The sequence below is a fragment of the Schistocerca nitens genome, chromosome 1 (genome assembly GCF_023898315.1).
Source record: "Schistocerca nitens isolate TAMUIC-IGC-003100 chromosome 1, iqSchNite1.1, whole genome shotgun sequence".
Taxonomy (NCBI): domain Eukaryota; kingdom Metazoa; phylum Arthropoda; class Insecta; order Orthoptera; family Acrididae; genus Schistocerca; species Schistocerca nitens.
Genome location: NC_064614.1, coordinates 13,497,859 through 13,519,530, shown reverse-complemented (window position 1 = coordinate 13,519,530; position 21,672 = coordinate 13,497,859). Strand labels below are relative to the sequence as shown.

At 40.1% G+C, this 21,672-nt stretch overlaps 1 protein-coding gene across 1 annotated transcript in view; it reads left to right on the top strand.

Moving 5' to 3' along the window:
* The first annotated feature begins 3,194 nt into the window (after positions 1-3,194).
* LOC126240588 (mitochondrial import inner membrane translocase subunit Tim23) overlaps positions 3,195-21,672 on the top strand; it is a 73,970-nt gene continuing 55,492 nt past the window's right edge. The window contains exons 1-3 of the mRNA XM_049947936.1: positions 3,195-3,375; positions 3,849-4,095; positions 15,781-15,950. Of these exons, the coding sequence (XP_049803893.1) occupies positions 3,300-3,375; positions 3,849-4,095; positions 15,781-15,950 (493 nt within the window). The 5' untranslated portion in view covers positions 3,195-3,299. The remainder of the gene's footprint in view (positions 3,376-3,848; positions 4,096-15,780; positions 15,951-21,672) is intronic.

The following is a 21,672-nucleotide window of genomic DNA, read 5'->3' as shown; positions in this document are numbered from 1 at the left end:
TTTCTGTACCTATACAGATTTGAGATTCAGTGGTTTCTGTTAGTGCTTGGAACTCTGGTTCTCCAACATAGCTACAATAGTTTACAGCTATGGTATTTATTCTTTCTATGTCTACCTTCTTCCTGTTTTCGTCCTGCATCCTTTCATATTGAAACCTTTACTGCAAGTTCCCAAGTCCCTCTAACAAAAAGCTGCCCAGTCCCCTCCATACAGCCCCACTGCTGATGTAACTGCTTCCTTCATGTAGTGAACTCCTGACCTGTTAAGCATTACCTGGGAACCCACCATCCTAAGGTGTAAATTGAGGAAGGTGCAACCCCTATAGCTGCTTCCTCTGTGTAGTGGACTTCCTGACCTATTTAGTAATACCTGGGAATCCATCACCCCAAGGTGTAAGTTGAGGAATCTGCAACTTACATGGCCGCAGAACCCTCTGAGTCTCTTATTCACACACCCCTCAGCACTGTACGAAAGGACCATAGTCGGTTCTGTACATAATGTTGCAGATGGTGGGCTCTGCTTTCATCTCTCAAGGAAGACTGGCAGTCTTTCCTACTTCAGCTAACCACTTGAAACCACACAGAATCTCTTCCAATCCAAAGCTACACACATCGATAGCACCAACATGAGCCACCACCTGCAGTTATCTGCACACTGTGCTCTTCATGGCATCAAGGAGCACCCTTCCACATGTCTAATGACTCCTCCTGGTATGTATACAGAATACAAATTGGAGTCCTTTCCCTCCTGTGAAGCTGTGTCCCTAAGGGACACCATTATGCACCTAACACTGAAGTTCCCAACTAATGGTAACCTTACTCTCTGTGAATGTTCAGACTTGTAGGCCGAGAGGATTCCTCTGAAAAAGGGTGAGCAACTTCATCTGCCTCAGGGACTTTGTTGAACACATATAATGCCTGAAAACTGTTCATCAGACGAACCTGGGAGGCCCTGCCATTAGCCATTGGAAAGTCTTTCGCTGCCAGCCACACCTTAGAACGACCTCCCACTCACCATGGATGAGGGATCAGTGTGGGCAGTACCCAGAATGGCTATAGTAGTGGACTAATTGGGGGACACATGGGTCATGCTGGACATTCCTCACATAGCCCCATCTTGCCTCCCAAAAGTGACGTCCATTAGCGACAGCCTTAAGTTGTGTGATTGAAACCAATGCCACCTGGTGCTGTGAGCGATGGTTCACCAAGTTGTCTTGCATCTGAACATTGCAGTACAGATGGCCTGATAAATACACAGACATGTATGAAATATGAGAGTTGAAGCTAAAAAACACTGATGAAATGTAAAGTACGTCTCTTCTTTTCAGAAGCTGCGTCAGTTCACAGTACTCGTAAATATAATTTTCAAACGAATGATGCAGTCGCCTTTATCTGCAGCAGGAACACAGGTCCTCACTCACCGACAGTCTAACCGACACTGACCTAATGTAATCAAAACAAATAAACAAAAAACTGTAAGACACGAGGGTCGATACAAGCGTCGATACATGCTGGCAAGCAAGGTGGTGGGGGGTTGCGGGGGACGGGGAAGGGAGAGTACTTTACATCAAACTGCTATTAAAACTATAGACTGTGCCTTGTAAACAGACAAATACGCCAGAAATTAAAATAAAGCTAAACTAGTATGCACACATATATTTCAAAATAAGTCGCTCCTGTTTGAAGTTCGTGAACATAATTTGCAAATGAACGGGGTACTCGCCTTTATCTGCAGCAGACACGCAGGTCCTCTCTCACTGACAGTCTAGCCGACACTGACCTGATCTAACCAAAATAAATAAACAAAAACCCATACGATTTTAGGTTCGATGCAAGTGGGGGTACTGTACACAACACTGCTATTAAAACGAAAGACTGTGCCTCGTAAGCACACAAATACGCCAGAAATTAAAATAAATTAGTATCCACACAGATAATTGAAAATAGGTCGCTCCGAAGCAAATGAACTGTGTACTCTTCTTTATCTACAGCAGGTGCTCTGTCACTGACTGTCTAGCCAATATTGTGTATGTTGTCACGTGGAAGATGGAGGGCCACTTGCACATGTTGAAGGATGTTGGCAATCACTCTCATTAGCATTTTAGGACTTAATTTTGTTTGTATAGTTGGTTGCACAATACGACCCTTGGGAAACACAGTCAAACAAGTGCAACGTCCTAATAACCACTGCTAGTTTGTGATATCCATTGAATCGGCGGCAGTGCTGTGTGCTCGCCATGTACATGGGTCACAATTGTGGGAATTCGTTAGTGGAGAGTAAATGGCATGATGTGTTGTTAATGTTCTACGAATTACACACTTTGTTACTGTGGGTACACGTAGAATAATCACAGAGAACATTACAGGAAAGCATGCCACAACACACTACACAGGAAACAGAAAGATAAGAACAACAATTTCTATAAAGTTTAACACACGTTCATTATTTATATTATCGGATTGGTGGTCGACGTCGATCTCGGCGATCGATACAATCAATTTCGAATATTAGCAGACGACAACACCGTTCTTCCCACCAACTCGAAGTCAAAATTTTTTCTTCCAGAGTAACTTTGACGCCCCGTTCCATTCCATACCGTTCTATTCTGTTGATGGCCTGTGCGAATGCTGCAATTTGGAACAGATTGTGAAATATCTTGACGCCCTTTCCGTGCCATTCCATCAAATTTTAACTGACCTGTGTTGAGAAGAAGAAATCGAACAGTCTATCTCAATTACAGGACGTCACTATACTGATTTTCAACCAACAACTCCTTTTCAGTCATTGTTTTTTTCCTACGTCCCCCTTGTGGAAGACATCTCCATCATCATCAATTATGTACAGACCACGACTTTTTCCTGACGCATTTACTATGGCTACATATTTTGTCTCTCACCTAGTTATGGCGACACCAGTCATGTTATTTTTACGTGCACGTTTTCTATTAAAACAGAAGGTACTTCTATTGAATTTATACAGTGCTCCTGTCACTGATGTATTTTGTAAAAATTAGGATAATTGTTGGCCGTGAATACATCAAATACGGTCGTTGTATATACGTTATTGCATTATGAAATCTCGTAAGATCGTTGGTCTTTATTGTACGTTCTGTCAAAAATTTTGTACGTAGATTGCAAAATTAATCAGAGGCTTTGGGTGTTGCAGCCATGGAGGTATACATCCATGGCAGCAACTGCGGAAGTAGTAGCATCTCTGAGAAAGTCTTTCGATAAACGTTTCGTAATAGGTTAAGTTGTTGGTGTTACCCATGCATGAGAATTATTGTAAAGTAAACTGATATGGGAGATCGAACGACGTATTCCGGTAGCATGTATTCCGATTTTTCGAATAAGGATTCCGACTTGAACGTTCCAGGTAGGAAAACTCTGTAAAATATATGTTGCACAATAGGTAGCATTAACAAAATTTCTTTAGTTCAAAACTAAAAATATAAATTTTCATTCCAATGACAGTGTCACCAATGATTACAGAACTGTTTCTCTGAGTTGTTCACAATGTTGTGCAGAGCTGTGTGTGATTACTGGCATTAGTAACTGAACAGTTTCCTAAATTTGTGTAGATGAGATAGGCTTAACGTGTGTGTTGTGAAATTATAGAAATGTTCATGTGTTCTGAAGAGGTAGAGCAATGATTTGATAGCACTTAGTGTGATGCATATACATTGAAACGTCCCGGTATTTTTTTTTTGCTTCAGTTATTATAACAAAATAGTACATTTGTAAACTTACGATTTATTGTAAACGATTTAGAGATGTGAGTCCTCGAATGCAGTAGTTGTTGTGATTATGTATTTATTTAGAAGAGTGCGTAATTTCAATTTGTTGCAGGCTCAACGAAAAACCTCGCTCCCCTCTCTCCTTACCTGAACTTCAATCCTGTGTACCTACCACAAAGCCAGCCGGAGTTCATATTCCCTGAAGGTGCTTCGAGACAGAGAGGGCGATATGAGCTAGCGTTTTCACAGATAGGCGTTTCATGCATGGCAGGAGCAACAATAGGAGGCATTAACGGATTTTACAATGGGCTGAAAAGTACAACCCTTGCAGGACATACTGGAAAGTTGAGAAGAACACAGTAAGTAAATTTTTCTACACACATATATATTGGAGGTTTGTTCTGTAATGCAACCTTAAAAAATATTGTGCCCACAGAAAGTATTTTCTAAAAACATTGATTTGTGCTCAAGTTGTTAGAACATTGGTGGGTTATATTTGTCAAATTTTCCTCGAGATAAGGAATTTGTGCATATTTATTGAAGTCTTTCATTGGGATTATTAAAAAGAATTGATGTGTTAGATTTAATTTTGAGAAAACCAGTGTAATAGGCCTAAACATGTGGTTACATTAAAGTTTCTGTATAAGAAATTGCATACGACATGTTTTATCACAACACTGAGAAGGATCAAGAGGTCGGCTGTGTACCGGTACAACCCCTTGTCACTTGTAAGTAAGTTTCTCATATCGTTGCTGCTTTTTGCCATTTTCTTTGTTTTGCACATTTGTTGCCTCCATACATATTTAACCCTTAATGTCCCTGTTGTGGTCTCACCTACTGCTAGCATTTGTTGTTACTCTGTTGCTAATGCATAGTGATGGGGTAGGAGACTACAGTGTTTTCCAGTTTTTCTTTCCTGAAGCTGCATTGGTTTCCTTTCTCAATAACTTGAACGTGGCTTGGACCTATACTATTACTACTATGTCAGTGCTATCTGTCTATGAGACTTTGTGATATGGATTCAGTAACCAGGTCTATGGCCACTGTTCATGTTATCGACTCTGACTTTGAGGGTACTACCTTAAAATAGTTTGGGGACGGGTTAGGAAATGATCTTGGATCAACAGTGTCAAAGAAATTGAAAGTGAACATAATACAGTATAAGAACAGTGCAATTGTGAAGATGAATTTGTTTTGCCACTTGCGAATTCCTTGGGTGAAAGAAGTGATGAATGAGAAGTGTGGAGTCTTAATCTTTTGCTCTGCTGAAATACTGTAGGTTAAAAGAAATGTCGTTGCTTGTCGAAGCCTGTGCTAATGAAGACCAATGGCATTATTTCTCTGCATATTAGACATATAGCGGCTGGGGTCGACCGAAGCATCCGATCCCACCCATTGGCTTTGACCCGTGACATAAGGCTGTTGTGATGTGTGACGTCACGATGGTGCGGAATTTAGTTTGTGAGAGTGGCGTGTTTGTAGGTGTCATTTTGATGCGATCGGTGGTGCTCTCTGGTGGTGTGTTAGGTGATGTTTTTGATTTAGTTTGCGAGTGTGTCATCGTTTGTGAATTTTGGTAAATTACTTTTTATATGTCTTTGGTAGGTATGGATATGACTGACAGGGTCAACAGTTTTCGGTTGTCGGCTATGATGGGGGACAGTGCGTTGTCTCTAATAAAATTTCTTCAACTATTCGCATTTTTGGATGAAGTCTTGAAGTGTTGATTATGTCATGAAGAACTGAGGCTTACCTAGCGTTTCGGTCCAGGGATGGCTGTATGTGGAGATGTCGTAAGGATAACAGGTCAAGGGAAGTGTTCGATCCCAATGTGTGGCTGTGAATGTTGTTGGTATTGGTGTTGGGATATGTTTTTGAGCTATATAGGTCAAGGGAAGTGTTAGGTCCTAATTTATGGGATCGGGAGCCGCTGTTGAGCTATATAGGTCAAGGGAAGTGTCCAGTTCCAGATGATTTAGTGGTATTTGGGTAGTTTTGTGATGTCGGTTTTTTCGTCGTTTTGCGTGGTTTTGTATGGGGGTGGGTGTCTAAATTTGTTTATATTTAGTTTGTCCCCACCCAAAAACCCCCTATTTCGCGCGCTTGTCCCTTTAGTGTCATTAGCCTTTTTGTGGAACGTGTGTTTGTTTTTCGATATATTTTCGTCCTCATAATGTGTACGTGATGACTTTATATACACCATATTGGAATCATGGTTTATGGTCATTTCTGCCATATTTGTGACGTCGTGGGTCAAAGCAGACGGGCGGGATCGGACGGTTCCGTATTTCCGGCGGCTGAATAAATTTGTTCTTCACAATTCCTACAAGGACAGTATTAGAGTGAACTCCATAAATTTTTGAAGAAGCTTGTAAACTCACTGGTGATGCCACAGATAGAAAAACGAGTTGACAAGTATCACACAGCCCATGAATTTCGTGCATCCTTCACCGTGTTTTGAATACAGCAGAACCAAGAGAAGTTGTAGAATGATTGGAAACATGCAAAACATGCTCCCAAAAAAGAAGAGAGAGACGTATTTACATTGTTGCAAGCCAATCTGACTTGAAATCTCTACAAAAATTTCCAGCAAGTGCAAAGAAATTCTCTGAAAGAAGGAAACTAAATGCCTAAAAACTACCGGTGTAATTTTCATTTTTTGGAATGTTTTGTAGCAGTTTGTTTGTAGTATTAAATGTGTAATAAACAATAAAATTATAGGCATAGTCCATATCAATTCACGCAGGCTAGGGAAAATCTTATCTTCATAGTCTCAGATGTTATCGAATTTAGCATATGTTAAAATGAAGGATTAAGCAAGAAATACGTATTTTTTGTTTTCTGCAAAAGAATTTCTGTTTAGAGATAGAGCCCTCCATAAGATGACAGTGCGCATACCATTTTAGAAAAATATTTAAAAGGCTGTATCTTTGGAACAGTTCTAGATATTTTATTGGTTTTTTTTTATTTGAAAGATAATTGCCATATGATTACAAAGAAATCCTCCATTTGGACGTATCTGTCAAAGTTCTGTTACTATAGTGTTCTCAACTTTTTAATTATAATTTATGGAAATTTCTTTCTAAAAAATGCGAGTCCATATTTTTTTTAATTAATTTATTTTTTTTAAATTATTATTAGTACCATATAGTTTTACATTCCCTGAAAAGGATAGCTTCCACTTTTAGGTTGAACAGGTTTTTTAAACAATTGAAATTTTTGACATACATACAACATTATCACATAAGAGGCTCTTATAAACAGGGTGTATACATGGAGAAGGAAAAAAATTTCCCGGTTGAAAATACACTTTCTCCCGGGTTAAAATACACTTTTTCTGTGTTAAGTGACAGTATACTTTTCCTAGGCACTGTAAAACTTATCATTCCTTTGATGGTTTATGGTTTTATACACCGGCACTTTAGAAAATGAAACTCATGGGAAAAAACACGTTTTGGAAAGATCTTTGATGTGCAGCAACATGTACGCTACATATTTTTGTGTTACGAAGGCATAAATTCAAATTCCACCGAACACCGCCTGTTACTTTCGGAAGCATTGAAATCGAGATTGCGACGTGCTTTTGTAAGAAGCCAATCACAGCTCATGTCACGTGATCTCGTCAGCTTATGACAGCTTAAGACACATGATGTAGTCAGCCAATAGCAAGATCACTCTTAAGTAGCGCGAGCACATAAATAAGAAAAGTTAATGGTTTAAATTAATATACATATTGTTGCTACAAGAAAAGCAAAGCTTTCACGTATAATATTGGTCTCGAAGATTAATAAGCCGCAACAGATCCTAAGCTTCCACATATAATGTTGACCTTTTTTGCACGTGTTACACTTTAAGATACATCACATAACTATGGCAGTAAAATTTTTAATAATGACATAAATGTCTGATCTTATGGGTTCGAAATTCTTCTAGATGGTCGTCCCCACAGAGTTGATTTTTAAATGGAGTCAAACGCTCTGTGATTCAAGAAATTTGTCTTGCATTCTCGCACATAGCCCATCTTGCATAAAAGGAAACGCCCGCCCCAGTAGCTGAGTGGTCAGTGCGACAGAATGTTAATCCTAAGGGCTCTGGTTCGATTACCGGATGGCTCAGAGATTTTCTCCGCTCAGGGACTGGGTGTTGTGTTGTCCTAATCGTCATCATTTGATCCCTATCAACGCGCAAGTCGCTGAAGTGGCATCAAATCGAAAGACTTGCACCAGGCGAACGGTCTACCCGACATAAAACAAAATTTACTTTGAAAGTAACGCTTCAAACCACCATTCGCAATATTTTCCCGTGACCTGTTAGAAATAGGTTCGTTTCAGCAGTTACCAGAGAGCGCCAGATAACAGGCGTCACTGCACTTGCGCAGCTACGATGATGCAGGAAGCCCGTATTTTCGTGCGTGTAAAACATTAAAAGATCTTGCATTAAAACGAATTTAATGTAAACAGCTGTCACGCTCATCGGAGGCAATTTGTTGTTAAGAAGCATTGCATAGTCTTCCTAAAGCCTTTGAGACACTTTGCTGTTGGCAGACACTTGTATGAGCACAGTGTTTTGTTGTTGTATATGGCGCATTTCCTTTGCGACTTAAGTTTTATTTTCGTTTATATTCTCTTGTTCATGTTTTGTTGCTGCGATATAATTCTGCAGAAGCGGGATACAGTAATATTCTTTGTTAGAGTATTGGTTCTTACTAATACTTCTTCCAGGCCAAGTGTCTGTGAAGACAGTCATTCCTTTCCAGCGCAGTCACCACCTTCCTAAAAGAAACAAGTCTCTCACTTTACGTCGCAGACTATTAATGACTTCACAGGCCCAACCAAGGTGTCATATGTCACGTGCTCCAGTAATTTCTTCAAAGTTACCACACAAAGTTCAAAATTCGCGCAGTACTCAGATACACAGAAATCTCTAGGTGGGTGTGGAACTACCCACTTAGGTTGAAGTGCATAAATTTTGATCTTCGAATATGTGAAGTTGTATTGTTGCTCTTATAAACTGCAAAAGTTTCTTTAATACTGCAATTCATGTTCCTTATCACTTTCACAGTGTTTTGAACTTCAACTATTATAGTGTCTTTTTTGTTGGCACTCTGGCGAGAAGAGTCCCATTTATCTTCCAGATAAAATGACTGTACTATTTGAACTTGAGCTGCTTCTACTGGATGACCATAATAAGGATCTTGTCTTCCAAAGACTCCTTTTACGGACCTGACATTTCTTGATTTGTCTACCATGTACTGTGATGCTGATGGAACGTGGTTAAAAATTTTTCTTTGGAAATGTCTCCGGAATAATAGTTAAAACTTGCACCTTTTCACTGTAGGGTGCACAATATTCAATAGCTGAATTGACATTTGTGAAAAATTCCTGGCAAGTGGTGCTAGAGTGCTTTGGTTCATTTTCTTCTGAGGCTGTAATTTCTACTTTGAAGAGTGTGGTCAGTTTTGCTGTAGTGTATTCATCCATAGCTTTAGTAATTTCTCTGTGCTATCTTCACTTTGAAACGGAGTCTTCAAATGAGAACACTTACTCCCAACCTGTTTGTCTATATATCACTCTCTTATGGATATGCAAATAGTCAGTACACTTAACCCTGCTGTGGCCCCAGTCAGAAGACGTTTTTAACAGTCCTTTTCGCAAAACATACTGCAACTGTGTAAACTGGCAAATTCCTCACGAAAACACAGAACTCAGTGGATTGTCTCAGATTTCTTACAAGCCTCTTCAGTAAACAAATTAGCACTGAACAACAACCACGACAAAGAAACTGGCAAGAAACTACAACAAAGTGTAAGAAATATCTGCAACAATGAAAGTGAAAAGAAATAATTGCGACAAAGACAATAGAAATAAACATTGTTACAAAGAAATTTTGTTGTTGTGGTCTTCAGTCCTGAGACTAGTTTGATGCAGCTCTCCATGCTACTCTATCCTGTGCAAGCTTCTTCATCTCCCAGTACCTACTGCAACCTACATCCTTCTGAATCTGCTTAGTGTATTCATTTCTTGGTCTCCCTCTACGATTTTTACCCTCCACGCTGCCCTCCAATGCTAAATTTGTGATCCCTTGATGCATCAGAACATGTCCTACCAACCGGTCCCTTCTTTTTGTCAAGCTATGCCACAAACTCCTCTTCTCCCCAATTCTATTCAATACTTCATCATTAGTTATGTGATCTACCCATCTAATCTTCAGCATTCTTCTGTAGCACTACATTTCGAAAGCTTCTATTCTCTTCTTGTCCAAACTATTTATCGTCCATGTTTCACTTCCATACATGGCTACACTCCACAGAAACACTTCCAGAAACGACTTCCTGACACTTAAATCTATACTCGCTGTTAACAAATTTCTCTTCTTCAGAAACGCTTTCCTTGCCGTTGCCAGTCTACATTTTATATCCTCTCTACTTTGACAATCATCAGTTATTTTGCTCCCCAAATAGCAAAACTCCTTTACTACTTTAAGTGTCTCATTTCCTAATGTTATTCCCTCAGCATCACCTGACTTAATTTGACTACATTCCATTATCCTCGTTTTGCTTTTGTTGATGTTCATCTTATATCCTCCTTTCAAGACACTGTCCATTCTGTTCAACTGCTCTTCCAAATCCTTTGCGGTCTCTGACAGACTTACAATGTCATCGGCGAACCTTAACGTTTTTATTTCTTCTCCATGGATTTTAATACCTACTCCAAATTTTTCTTTTGTTTCCTTTACTGCTTGCTCAATATACAGATTGAATAACATCGGGGACAGGCTACAACCCTGTCTCACTCCCTTCCCAACCACTGCTTCTCTTTCGTGCCCCTCGACTCTTATAACTGCCATCTGGTTTCTGTACAAATTGTAAATAGCCTTTAGCTCCTTGTATTTTACCCCTGCCACCTTCAGAATTTGAAAGAGAGTATTCCAGCCAACATTGTCAAAAGCTTTCTCTAAGTCTACAAATGCTAGAAACATAGGTTTGCCTTTCCTTAATCTTTCTTCTAAGATAAGTCGTAAGGTTAGTATTGCCTCGTGTATACAAACATTTCTGAGGAATCCAAATGATCTTCCCTGAGGTCGACTTCTACCAGTTTTTCCATTCGTCTGTAAAGAATTCAATTTGCGTTAGTATTTTGCAGCTGTGACTTATTAAACTGATAGTTCGGTAATTTTCACATCTGTCAACACCTGCTTTCTTTGGGATTGGATTTATTATATTCTTCTTGAAGTCTGAGGGTATTTCTCCTGTCTCATACATCTTGCTCACCAGATGGTAGTTTTGTCAGGACTGGCTCGCCCAAGTCCGTCAGTAGTTCTAATGGAATGTTGTCTACTCCCGGGACCTTGTTTCGTCTCAGGTCTTTCAGTGCTCTGTCAAACTCTTCACGCAGTATCATATCTCCCATTTCATCTTCATCTACATCCTCTTCCATTTCCATAATGTTGTCCTCAAGTACATCATCCTTGTATAGACCCTATATATACTCTTTCCACTTTTCTGCTTTCCCTTCTTTGCTTAGAACTGGGTTTCCATCTGAGCTCTTGATATTCATGCAAGTGGTTCTCTTTTCTCCAAAGGTCTCTTTAATTTTCCTGTAGACAGTATCTGTCTTACCCCTAGTGAGATAAGCCTGTACATCCTTACATTTGTCCTCTAGCCATCCCTGCTTAGCCATTTTGCACTTCCTGTCAATCTCATTTTTGAGACGTTTGTATTCCTTTTTGCCTGCTTCATTTGCTGCATTTTTATATTTTCTCCTTTCATCAATTAAATTCAATATTTCTTCTGTTACCCAAGGATTTCTACAAGCCCTCGTCTTTTTACCTACTTGATCCTCTGCTGCCTTCATCCCCCAGAGCTACCAATAATTCTTCTACTGTATTTCTTTCCCCCATTCCTGTCAATTGTTCCCTTATGCTCTCCCTAAAACTCTGTACAACCTCTGGTTCTTTCAGTTTATCCAGGTCCCATCTCCTTAAATTGCCACCTTTTAGCAGTTTCTTCAGTTTTAATCTACAGTTCATAGCCTATAGATTGTGGTCAGAGTCCACATCTGCCCCTGGAAATGTCTTACAATTTAAAACCTGCTTCCTAATCTATCTGATACCTTTTAGTATCTCCAGGATTCTTCCATGTATACACCCTTCTTTTATGATTCTTGAACCAAGTGTTAGCTATGATTAAGTTGTGCTGTGTGCAAAATTCTACCAGACGGCTTCCTCTTTCATTTCTTACCCCCAATCCACATTCACCTACTATGTTTCCTTCTCTCCCTTTTCCTACTCTCGAATTCCAGTCCCCCATGACTATTAATTTTTCGTCTCCCATCACTACCTGAATAATTTCTTTTATCTCATCATACATTTCATCAGTTTCATCATCATCATCTGCAGAGCTAGTTGGCATATAAACTTGTACTACTGTAGTAGGCCTGGGCTTCGTGTCTATCTTGGCCACAATAATGCGTTCATTACGCTGTATGTAGTAGCTTACCTGCACTCCTATTTTTTTATTCGTTATTAAACCTACTCCTGCATTACCCCTATTTGATTTTGTATTTATAACCCTGTATTCACCTGACCCAAAGTCTTGTTCCTCCTGCCACCGAACTTCACTAATTCCCACTATATGTAACTTTAACCTATCCATTTCCCTTTTTAAATTTTGTAACCTACCTGCCCGATTAAGGGATATGACATTCCACGCTCCGATCCGTAGAACGCCAGTTATCTTTCTTCTGATAACGACGTCCTCTTGAGTAGTCCCCGCCTGGAGATCCGAATGGGGGACTATTTTACCTCCGGAATATTTTACCCAAGAGGACGCCATCATCATTTAACCATACAGTAAAGCTGCATGCCCTCGGGAAAAATTACGGCCGTAGTTTCCTCTTGCTTTCAGCCGTTCGCAGCACCAGCACAGCAAGGCCGTTTTGGTTAATGTTACAAGGCCAGATCAGTCAATCATCCAGACTGTTGCCCCTGCAACTACTGAAAAGGCTGCTGCCCCTCTTCAAGAACCACACGTTTGTGTGGCCTCTCAACAGATACCCCTCCGTTGTGGTTGCACCTACTATACGGCCATCTGTATCGCTGAGGCACGCAAGCCTCCCCACCATGAGCAAGGTACATGGTTCATGGGAGGGGGGGACAAAAAAATTAGTAAGAAAAAACTTCATTGAAGACATACATTACCCTTGAAAGTAAAAAATGATTTTTTAAAATAAAACCTGTCAAACTTAAAAGTGGAAGCTCTCCTTTACAGAGAATATAGTGCTACATGGTACTAATCAACATGAGAAAAATCTAATTTTTCTGGATTGGCATTTTTGAAAATAAATTTTTTTCTGTAAATTATAAAAAAAAACATAAGATGACAGTAAAATAACTTTGATGGATATGTTCAATTGGATTATACCATTGTAATCATGAAGCGGTTACGTTTCAAAGAAAAAGCAAACTCTTAACAAAATATTTAGAAATGTTACAGAGATACAGCATTTTAAAAAAATTTCTGAAATTGGCACCTTCAAAATGGTGTTTGCAGCCTCATCTTTGGAGGCCGTTTAATTACAGTGGTTCCTTGGACCTGGGACAGTGTGAGACCAAGAAATGAACAGGAATGCTAATGGTTAACTGTGTGTCTATGTATAATCTCCAATTCCTACTGAATCCCCTAGGCCCATCCCTGGACATCTAAAAAGTCCATCTCTCTCCAATCATCCCCCCCCCCCCCCACACACACACACACATACACAGCTTCTGCATGCCTTCCAAAATCCATAAATCCTCAATTCTAGACACTCCATTATAGCCAGTTACTGTGCTCCCACTGAATGTATTTTCCCTCTTATTGGCCAACACTGCCAATCAGTTGCCTGAAGCCCATTCTGTCAAATCAAAGATGCTAACAACTTCCTTCACCATCTTGCGATCACCCCCACCCCATTACCACCTGGGTCCCTACTCATTACTGTCTATACCTCTTCCCTATACAGCAACATCCTTCATGCCCATGGCCTTGCTAATGCCGAACACTGCATCTCCCAGTGGCTTTCAGACTCCAAATCCACCACCTCATTCCTGACACAACTTACCAACTGTATCCTCACATATACTACTTCTCCTTGTAGAGGAGGATATACAAACAAGTCGATTGCACATCGAAAGGCATCCGTATGGCTCTCACTGTTGTCAACTTGTTTATGGGCACTCTTAAGGGAACTTTGCAAGTCTCCTAAATCCCATGTCTGGTTCACATTCATTAATGATATCTTTATGATCTGGACTGAGGACCAAGACCTTATCCTCAATCCCCAACTACCTCAACACTACTTCTCCCGTCTGCTTCACATGCTTCTCCTCAACCCAACCTTCCTAGACTTTGACCTACACCTTTCCAATGGCTCCTCAATGCTTTGTTTGTATTAAAGTCACTAACTGCCAACAATACCTGCATTTTGACAGCTGTCACCTTTTCCACACCAAGAAATTGCTCCCATTCAGCCTGACCACATGTGGACACCATATCTACAGTGACAAGAATTACCTTGCTCAGTATGCTGACGGTCTCACAAGGATCCTAAGACAGCCAGTATCCCCCAAATATAGTCCACAGATTGCCTGTGCCATATCCTCATACTCTCTTTAATTGTACCACCAGTTCCAACAATCAGCATTCATCTTGTCACCCAGTATCATCTCGAACGAAGCAACTGATCCTTATTCTTGTGCAGGGCTTTGGTCCTCTTATAATCATGCCTAGAAATCGGAGACATCTTGCCCTAAATTTTTCTAACCCCTCCTGAAGTGGTACTCCGTTGGTCCACCCAACGCAACATCACTGTTCTGTTCTTTGCCACAGCCACTCCCGAACCCTTGCTACATGGATCTTAACCCTGTGTAAGGCACAGATGCGAGACCTATCCAATCCACCCACCCAGTACATCCCACTGCAGCCCTGTCATAGGCATATCCTATCTCATCAGAGGCAGGACCATCTGTGAAAGTGGCCCATCGGCTGCAATTGTTGCACAACATATTATGTGGATATGACCGCCAACAAGCTTTCCACCAGAATGAATGGCCCTTGGGAAACTGTGTCCAAGAACAGTTGACAAACTAGCGGCACAGCACTCTGCTGAGCACAACATGCAGAGCTCAATGGCTGCTTTAAAACATGGGTCATATGGGTACTTCCTTTAAACACAGTTGTTTGATAACTACTTAGATGGGAACTATCTTTACAACATGTCCTTCCCTCTCATAATCCCTCTGGCATCAGCCTCCTTTACTAACCCACTGTCCACACATCCTCTACCAAACAGTTTCTCATGCCTCTGTCCTGTAACTCCCTCCCAATGCACACCTCCTTATCATCATCATCACCATCATCATCATGCTCTGGCTCTGGTACCCGTGCGGCCCCTGCCCGCTTGTTGTATTCCAATCTTGTACACCTGCTGCCTCCTTCTGAGCTGCTAGCCACCTGTACCCAGTCATTCCTTGTGCTTCCCACCTATTTCTCCCTGTAACCACTCCAGCTGACACAATTCTCACGTCCAGTCCATCTGCTGAATTGCATCTGCAGTATTGTTTGTCCAGCTAGCTCAGTGAAACTGTTAGATAGGCAACCTGCAGCAAGGGACTGTGCACCATCAACCAGGTTAGGCGTATAATGAGATAGATATTATTTATTTTTATAGATATTATTTATTTTTGTAGATATTTTATAAAAATGTAATTAAAATTCTCTAGTTTTTTCCTCGCCTTTGCACCATATCATCATTGAGTCAGTATATTAACCTGGATTTGGCAATTTTTCTCACCCAGAGGCATCACCAACCCCGTACCACCAGGCCCAGATGGAAATTGGTATCCCTTTGTTTTATCAAATGTTAGTCTTGTCAAAATGTGAGAACTTTTGCAAATTGTGTAACTGAGGTGGGATGTGGGTACCTGCCCGGTATTCACATGGACAGATATGCAGTATTCTCAAGATTTGGTTACTACATATTAAAAGTGCATGTTTTTTATTACAGGCTCCTAAATTATGTTATGAAACAAGGAGCAGCAACTGCCAACACCCTTGGAGTCATAGCCGTTATGTACAGTGGCTTTGGCACAATATTGTCATGGATGAGAGGATGTGATGACGAACTCAATACAATGTCAGCTGCAACTGCAACAGGCTTGTTGTACAAGTCATCAGGTATGTGACTCTTAACCACAATATATTTAATTGCAGATTATTTTATACTAGTTAGTGTGTATTCAATAAACATCAGTGGTGTACCAAGAATACCTGTATCTCGCTCTTGAATAATATTCACTGTTTATATACATGGAACAGTTTCCATTTTTGCAAAATGTGGGTAGTCACTCCCATCCACAGCAGTCTTGTAGGAACTTGTTAAAGCTGCTGTTGAATGCAGCACTCGCTATTGCTGACAGCCAATAAAATGCAAACAAATCAGTTGATTGGCCAGTGACAGTGCCCTCAGAGATAGAGGTTCTGCATATTCACAGCAATATGGAAAATAAAGAACATTCATATTTGCATTACTAGTTGTGGGAACTTCTGGAAAGGTCCTCATTTTATCCATGGTGGAGACATCTGTGATGATGAGTGGAACTGGTAACTTCTGTTCAAAATTTATGTGCTTGTGTCAGATAAACAGTTCTAAAAACTACTGGATATCTTGGAGACACAATATAGTTGACCACTGCTAGAAAAATAATGAAACAAATACAGTTGGAGGAAACTGGAATACTCTCAGCATCTTTTAAGTCTTGGTATACTTAGTTATTTGAAATATGTTTCTAAGTTCTTGCTTACCGTATTTACTCGAATCTAAGCCGCACCTGAAATTTGAGACTCGAAATTCAAGGGGAGAGAAAAGTTTTAGGCCACACCTCCAAATCGAAACAAAGTTGGTCCATTGTAAAATGAGACACAATTTAGGTCGAATGAATGATGATACAGCTACAGTAGTTTGGTTCGAATCATAAGCTTAGCAGTTAAGCTTTACCAGGTAGCCATTGCTATGCGTCAGGTGCTCCATCCGTATTTATAGGGGTACCCTTCCTTTTTCATGTGCTTCGTCAGGTTTGAATCGATTGCTTATTTTTCTTTGATCTGATAAGTGCCTTTCTCTTTGTTATAGGTGTTTACGTCACCATAAGCTTAAACTGCATTACTGTACTGTGTCATGCATTGTTTGTCGCATTCTGATAATGAGTGTTTACGGCCTGTCGCCGCTCGCGGCATGGCTTGCTTTTGTGCGCGCTACCGCCGCTTACAATTAATAGAGAGAGGAATCATCTCATTAGTGAAACAATGGCAAGAGAGTGCTATTTGTTGTTACTTACACTGCTGCTTTCTTTGATAATGATCAACAAGAACCAAATAATAGACTGCGTATGATAGAAGATGTTCTGAATGAGAGTTTATCTAAAAATTTTCTCTGTTTGAAAATCTTTGCAGATGCCTCTTTTGTACATTACATTCTGCACAGAAATTAGTCATCTTAGATTTACAAATCTAGTCAATTGCCGTTCATTTCTGACTGTATCACTATTAGGCATAAGAATAATAAGAATATAAACACGACATGATATGTATATTCTTCCGCCTTTGCTGTTGTCTCACACTAGTTTCGTAGTTTATTAGGCAGACAGGATTTAAATGAGATAGCAGCAAACACGAAAGAATACATGGCAAAATGTTTATATTCGTATTATTCTTACGGTGAAGAGAATGCTGCATGTGATTCACAATTCATAAAAATTCCTATTAGCAACCATCTCTTCTCACAGGTAGGAAAAAATTCAGAACGAAGAGTTGGCCATATTGACAAACATCCCAAACAGTCCTGCCAGTTGAATTTTCGTAGTACATTGAAATGCTGCTACATTCGAAGATGAACAGTATGGAATTTGTATTTACTTCGTTGGATAATGTATGAAAATGCAGTGGGCGAAACTCTGGGCGGAGAAAAAAAGCTCGTCTTCCACCTTTTTTTTTTTTTTTTTTTTTTTTTTTTTTTTTTTTTTTTTTTTTTTTTACTGGCGCAGAGGTTTTGGCGCCAGTATTTATCTTTGTGCCTGCAAAGCATGCCTGTGTAGCGCTACATATATTCGCGGCTGAAGTTAGTCCTCGCAGCACCTACCAACATTTTTCAGAGCTTACGCTTACTTTGCACTCGATTCTAATCCGCAGGCGGTTTTTTGGATTACAAAAACCGGAAAAAAAGTGCGGCTTCGATTCGAGTAAATACGGTAGTCACAATGGAGCCTTGTGTTCACTTGTGAGTAGGGACTGTAAAAATTCGCATTTTTGCAGTAAATGCAAAATAGATGCAAATTTTTCCTCTAAATGCGAAACTGCGAAATTACTTGATGGTGTTTCATAGCAAATATTTATCCATACAAGCTGTTTATCAGAGATAGTTCGAAATAGCATTATTTTCCACATACAGTATCAAAAATATAAGCAGTTAGTGGTATTGCACATCATCTGGTGAACCCCAATTTGGAAAGGTAATGTGCACAAGAAACCTACTTGCAAAATAGTATATGAATGCAATGATTTATCGATGCGATCAATGATCTAGTGCCCTGCCAATTGTGGATGGTTGAATGGTCTGTTTAAGATACATGTCAAGTGATGCAGCATAGTACTCAGTCATGGGACCTAGCTTTTTATGAGAAAGAAATGCTTGCATTTGTTTGTTAGCTAAAGCTCAAAAGATAATATAATGCAGACAGTTTTAATGTGGCAAGTTGGGTGGTGGACATTTTGAACTGTAGTTGCATCGAATACTGCTAGAGGTTGGGCCTCAACTACATCGTTAACAATATTCTGTTAACTAGGGCTGTGTTTGAAAACAACTCAAACTGTTTGAACAGTTTGTCACAGTTTGGGAAATCTCAGGTTTTGTTCGATCTGTTGATCGGCCTGCTATCTAGTGTGCTGTGTTGGTACTAGACGACCTGTCATAGCCTTTTTAATGCACTATGCACTTTATTAATAGAAATAACTCTGAAACACGGGCTGAAATATATGCTAGGGGGCAGTTCGTGTGTAACAATGGCGACTAATGAATTAACAAATGGTTGCTATCGAGATTCTATCCAATTCTCGAGCTTTCACTCGCCCAACGATCTAGTGACGCCTGATGTTACTATCTCCAAGGCTGGTCTTGTTGCAATGGATTCTCTTAATGAAAATTACATTCACATTATTGCAATGAATATTTTGCCCTAAATTTAATTCTTCAGTAATTCCCCCCCCCCCCCCCCCCCCCCCCCCCCCCCCCCCATGAACCATGGACCTTGCCGTTGGTGGGGAGGCTTGCGTGCCTCAGCGATACAGATGGCCGTACCGTAGGTGCAACCCCAACGGAGGGGTATCTGTTGAGAGGCCAGACAAACATGTGGTTCCTGAAGAGGGGCAGCAGCCTTTTCAGTAGTTGCAGGGGCAACAGTCTGGATGATTGACTGATCTGGCCTTGTAACATTAACCAAAACGGCCTTGCTGTGCTGGTACTGCGAACGGCTGAAAGCAAGGGGAAACTACAGCCGTAATTTTTCCCGAGGACATGCAGCTCTACTGTATGATTAGACATGTTTTGAGGCATCAAGGGATCACAAATTTAGCATTGGAGGGCAGCGTGGAGGGTAAAAATCGTAGAGGGAGACCAAGAGATCAATACACTAAGCAGATTCAGAAGGATGTGGGTTGCAGTAGGTACTGGGAGATGAAGAAGCTTGCACAGGATAGAGTAGCATGGAGAGCTGCATCAAACCAGTCTCAGGACTGAAGACCACAACAACAACAACAGTAATTTTCATGATTATTTCATCTGAATGTTGCCATTTTGTTTTCAAACTGTTTAAAATCTGTTGTTCTAATATGTAAACAGGGATTGAATTGCTCATCTGCAGCTCTCTCTCTCTCTCTTTTTTATAAACAAATAAAATGTTATACTGGGTTGAGTAAAGTAATATTTTTTGGAGAACAACATTTTTGTTTTTGTCTGTTACCTGTACTTAAAAACCAGCATAAATGTTTTTGTATCCGTGTGTACGTGTGCTATATGAGAAAATGTATTGTAAATTTGTTCAGAAACAATAAGATATTGTGTAGTAGTAGGATTTAATGCTATTTCCACCACTGTTTCATGAAATTGTCGTATTTAAAGAAGAGTCATAGCTTACTGTTGTGGCTAGCTCGTAGATTCTTGCATATCCCTTGCACTCGTGCTGTGCGATTCAAATGTTGTGTGATTGTTTGAACAAGCCCGATAGTGTATCGAGCGAAGCAGCTTATTGAGTAACCTCAATCCCGTTTAATGCAATCGCTTCAGGCAAATGCCGGCGTAGTTCCTTTGAAGGGGCACAGCCAATTTCCTTCCCCATTCTTCCCTAATCCGAGCTTGTGCTCCATCTTGAATGACCTCATTATCGATGGGACATTAAATTCTAATCCCCTCCTCTTTGAACGCAAGTATAATTTGTTCAGCCCTGCTGCTAACTTCAGTGAGCAGTTGCGCGGTAGCCGTCCCCAATGCTTTGTGTGGTATGTAACTCAATGTTTTCTTATTTTGAAATAAGTGAAGCAACTAGTCCTGGTCTATCACGGATTTGGGTTACGACCCTTAAAACACCAGAAGAGATTGGTGATCCCTGTGACAAAGTGTCGGTTCTGTTGTAAACTGCTGTCCAGCAAAATGAGGGTGGCATTTGTTTCCCTGCCCTGTGGCAGTCAAAATTCTAGTCTGTTTATGCTCGTGACCATCAACGACTGTAGCCAATAGCACCCATCCTCTGCATGGTAGTGATAGGAAAACAAAATATGTAACCTTTTCGACCTCGCCAAAATTCGTCCCCTAATGTTAAAATTGAATAGCCGTTCCTACGGTTCTACTGCCTTGTCAGTTCTATCTGTAACATTGTTAAGCGCGGGTCGTAAGGCTATGAATGCCCACGAAAGGTCGAAGTTAGTGCTCTGTAGATTTTTTTAATCTTCAAATTAGGCAGAAAAAGACTAATAATGTCCAGAAACACTTTATATCAGAGACACATTCACTTAACTAGTAAGAAAATGCTGCTGCTTTTCAACAGAACAATCATTTCTTTAAAACTTAATTACAGCCAAACGAAGAAGTGAAAGGCCATTTCGGAATAAAAGGTGTTAAGTTTTTGCAAAAGCAAACATTCCAGTCAGAAAGCTCCCAGTCAGCACTTTTTTTACGGTCAGTTTCAAATAACTAATAATTTAATTGTCTTCACTAATGTAGCGTGACAAACTTGTAAATTTGTGCATCTAGTCATTTACAAACAACAAAAATAGTTGCAAATTTTGCCAAAAATAATGCTACATTTACCTGTCCCTATTTATGTGCAACGAGGTATCCAAAAAGTGGTTGCAGGTAAAGTTAATTGTCGTGCAAATGTAGTGTCCGTGACAACAGATTCCAAACATAACAACAGAATTATCTCTGGGTTTCTTAGTACTCTCCAGACTTGGACAAAGTATTCAAGTAAAATGCAAATTTAATTGAACAATGTGGAACTACTTCTATCTGGACTAGGTAGGATCATAGTTCATCTGTATTATTGAAAGTAAAGCTAATCTGGAAATTCAGAAAAAAAAAGTTTTGTTGTTCGTTAATTCAAAAACTGGTTTGATGCAACTCTCCATGCTGTTGATTTCTGTGCAAACTTCTTCATCTCGAAATATCTACTGCAATCCCCATCTATTTGAACCTGCCTACTGTACTTAGCTCTTGGCCTCACTCTGTAAATTTTACTCCCGACACTCCCTCCAATACTAAATTGACAATTAATTGAGATCTGTGAATGTATTCTATCGACCAGTCCTTTCATTTAGTCCAATTTGCCACAGGTTTCTTTTCTCCCCGATTCTG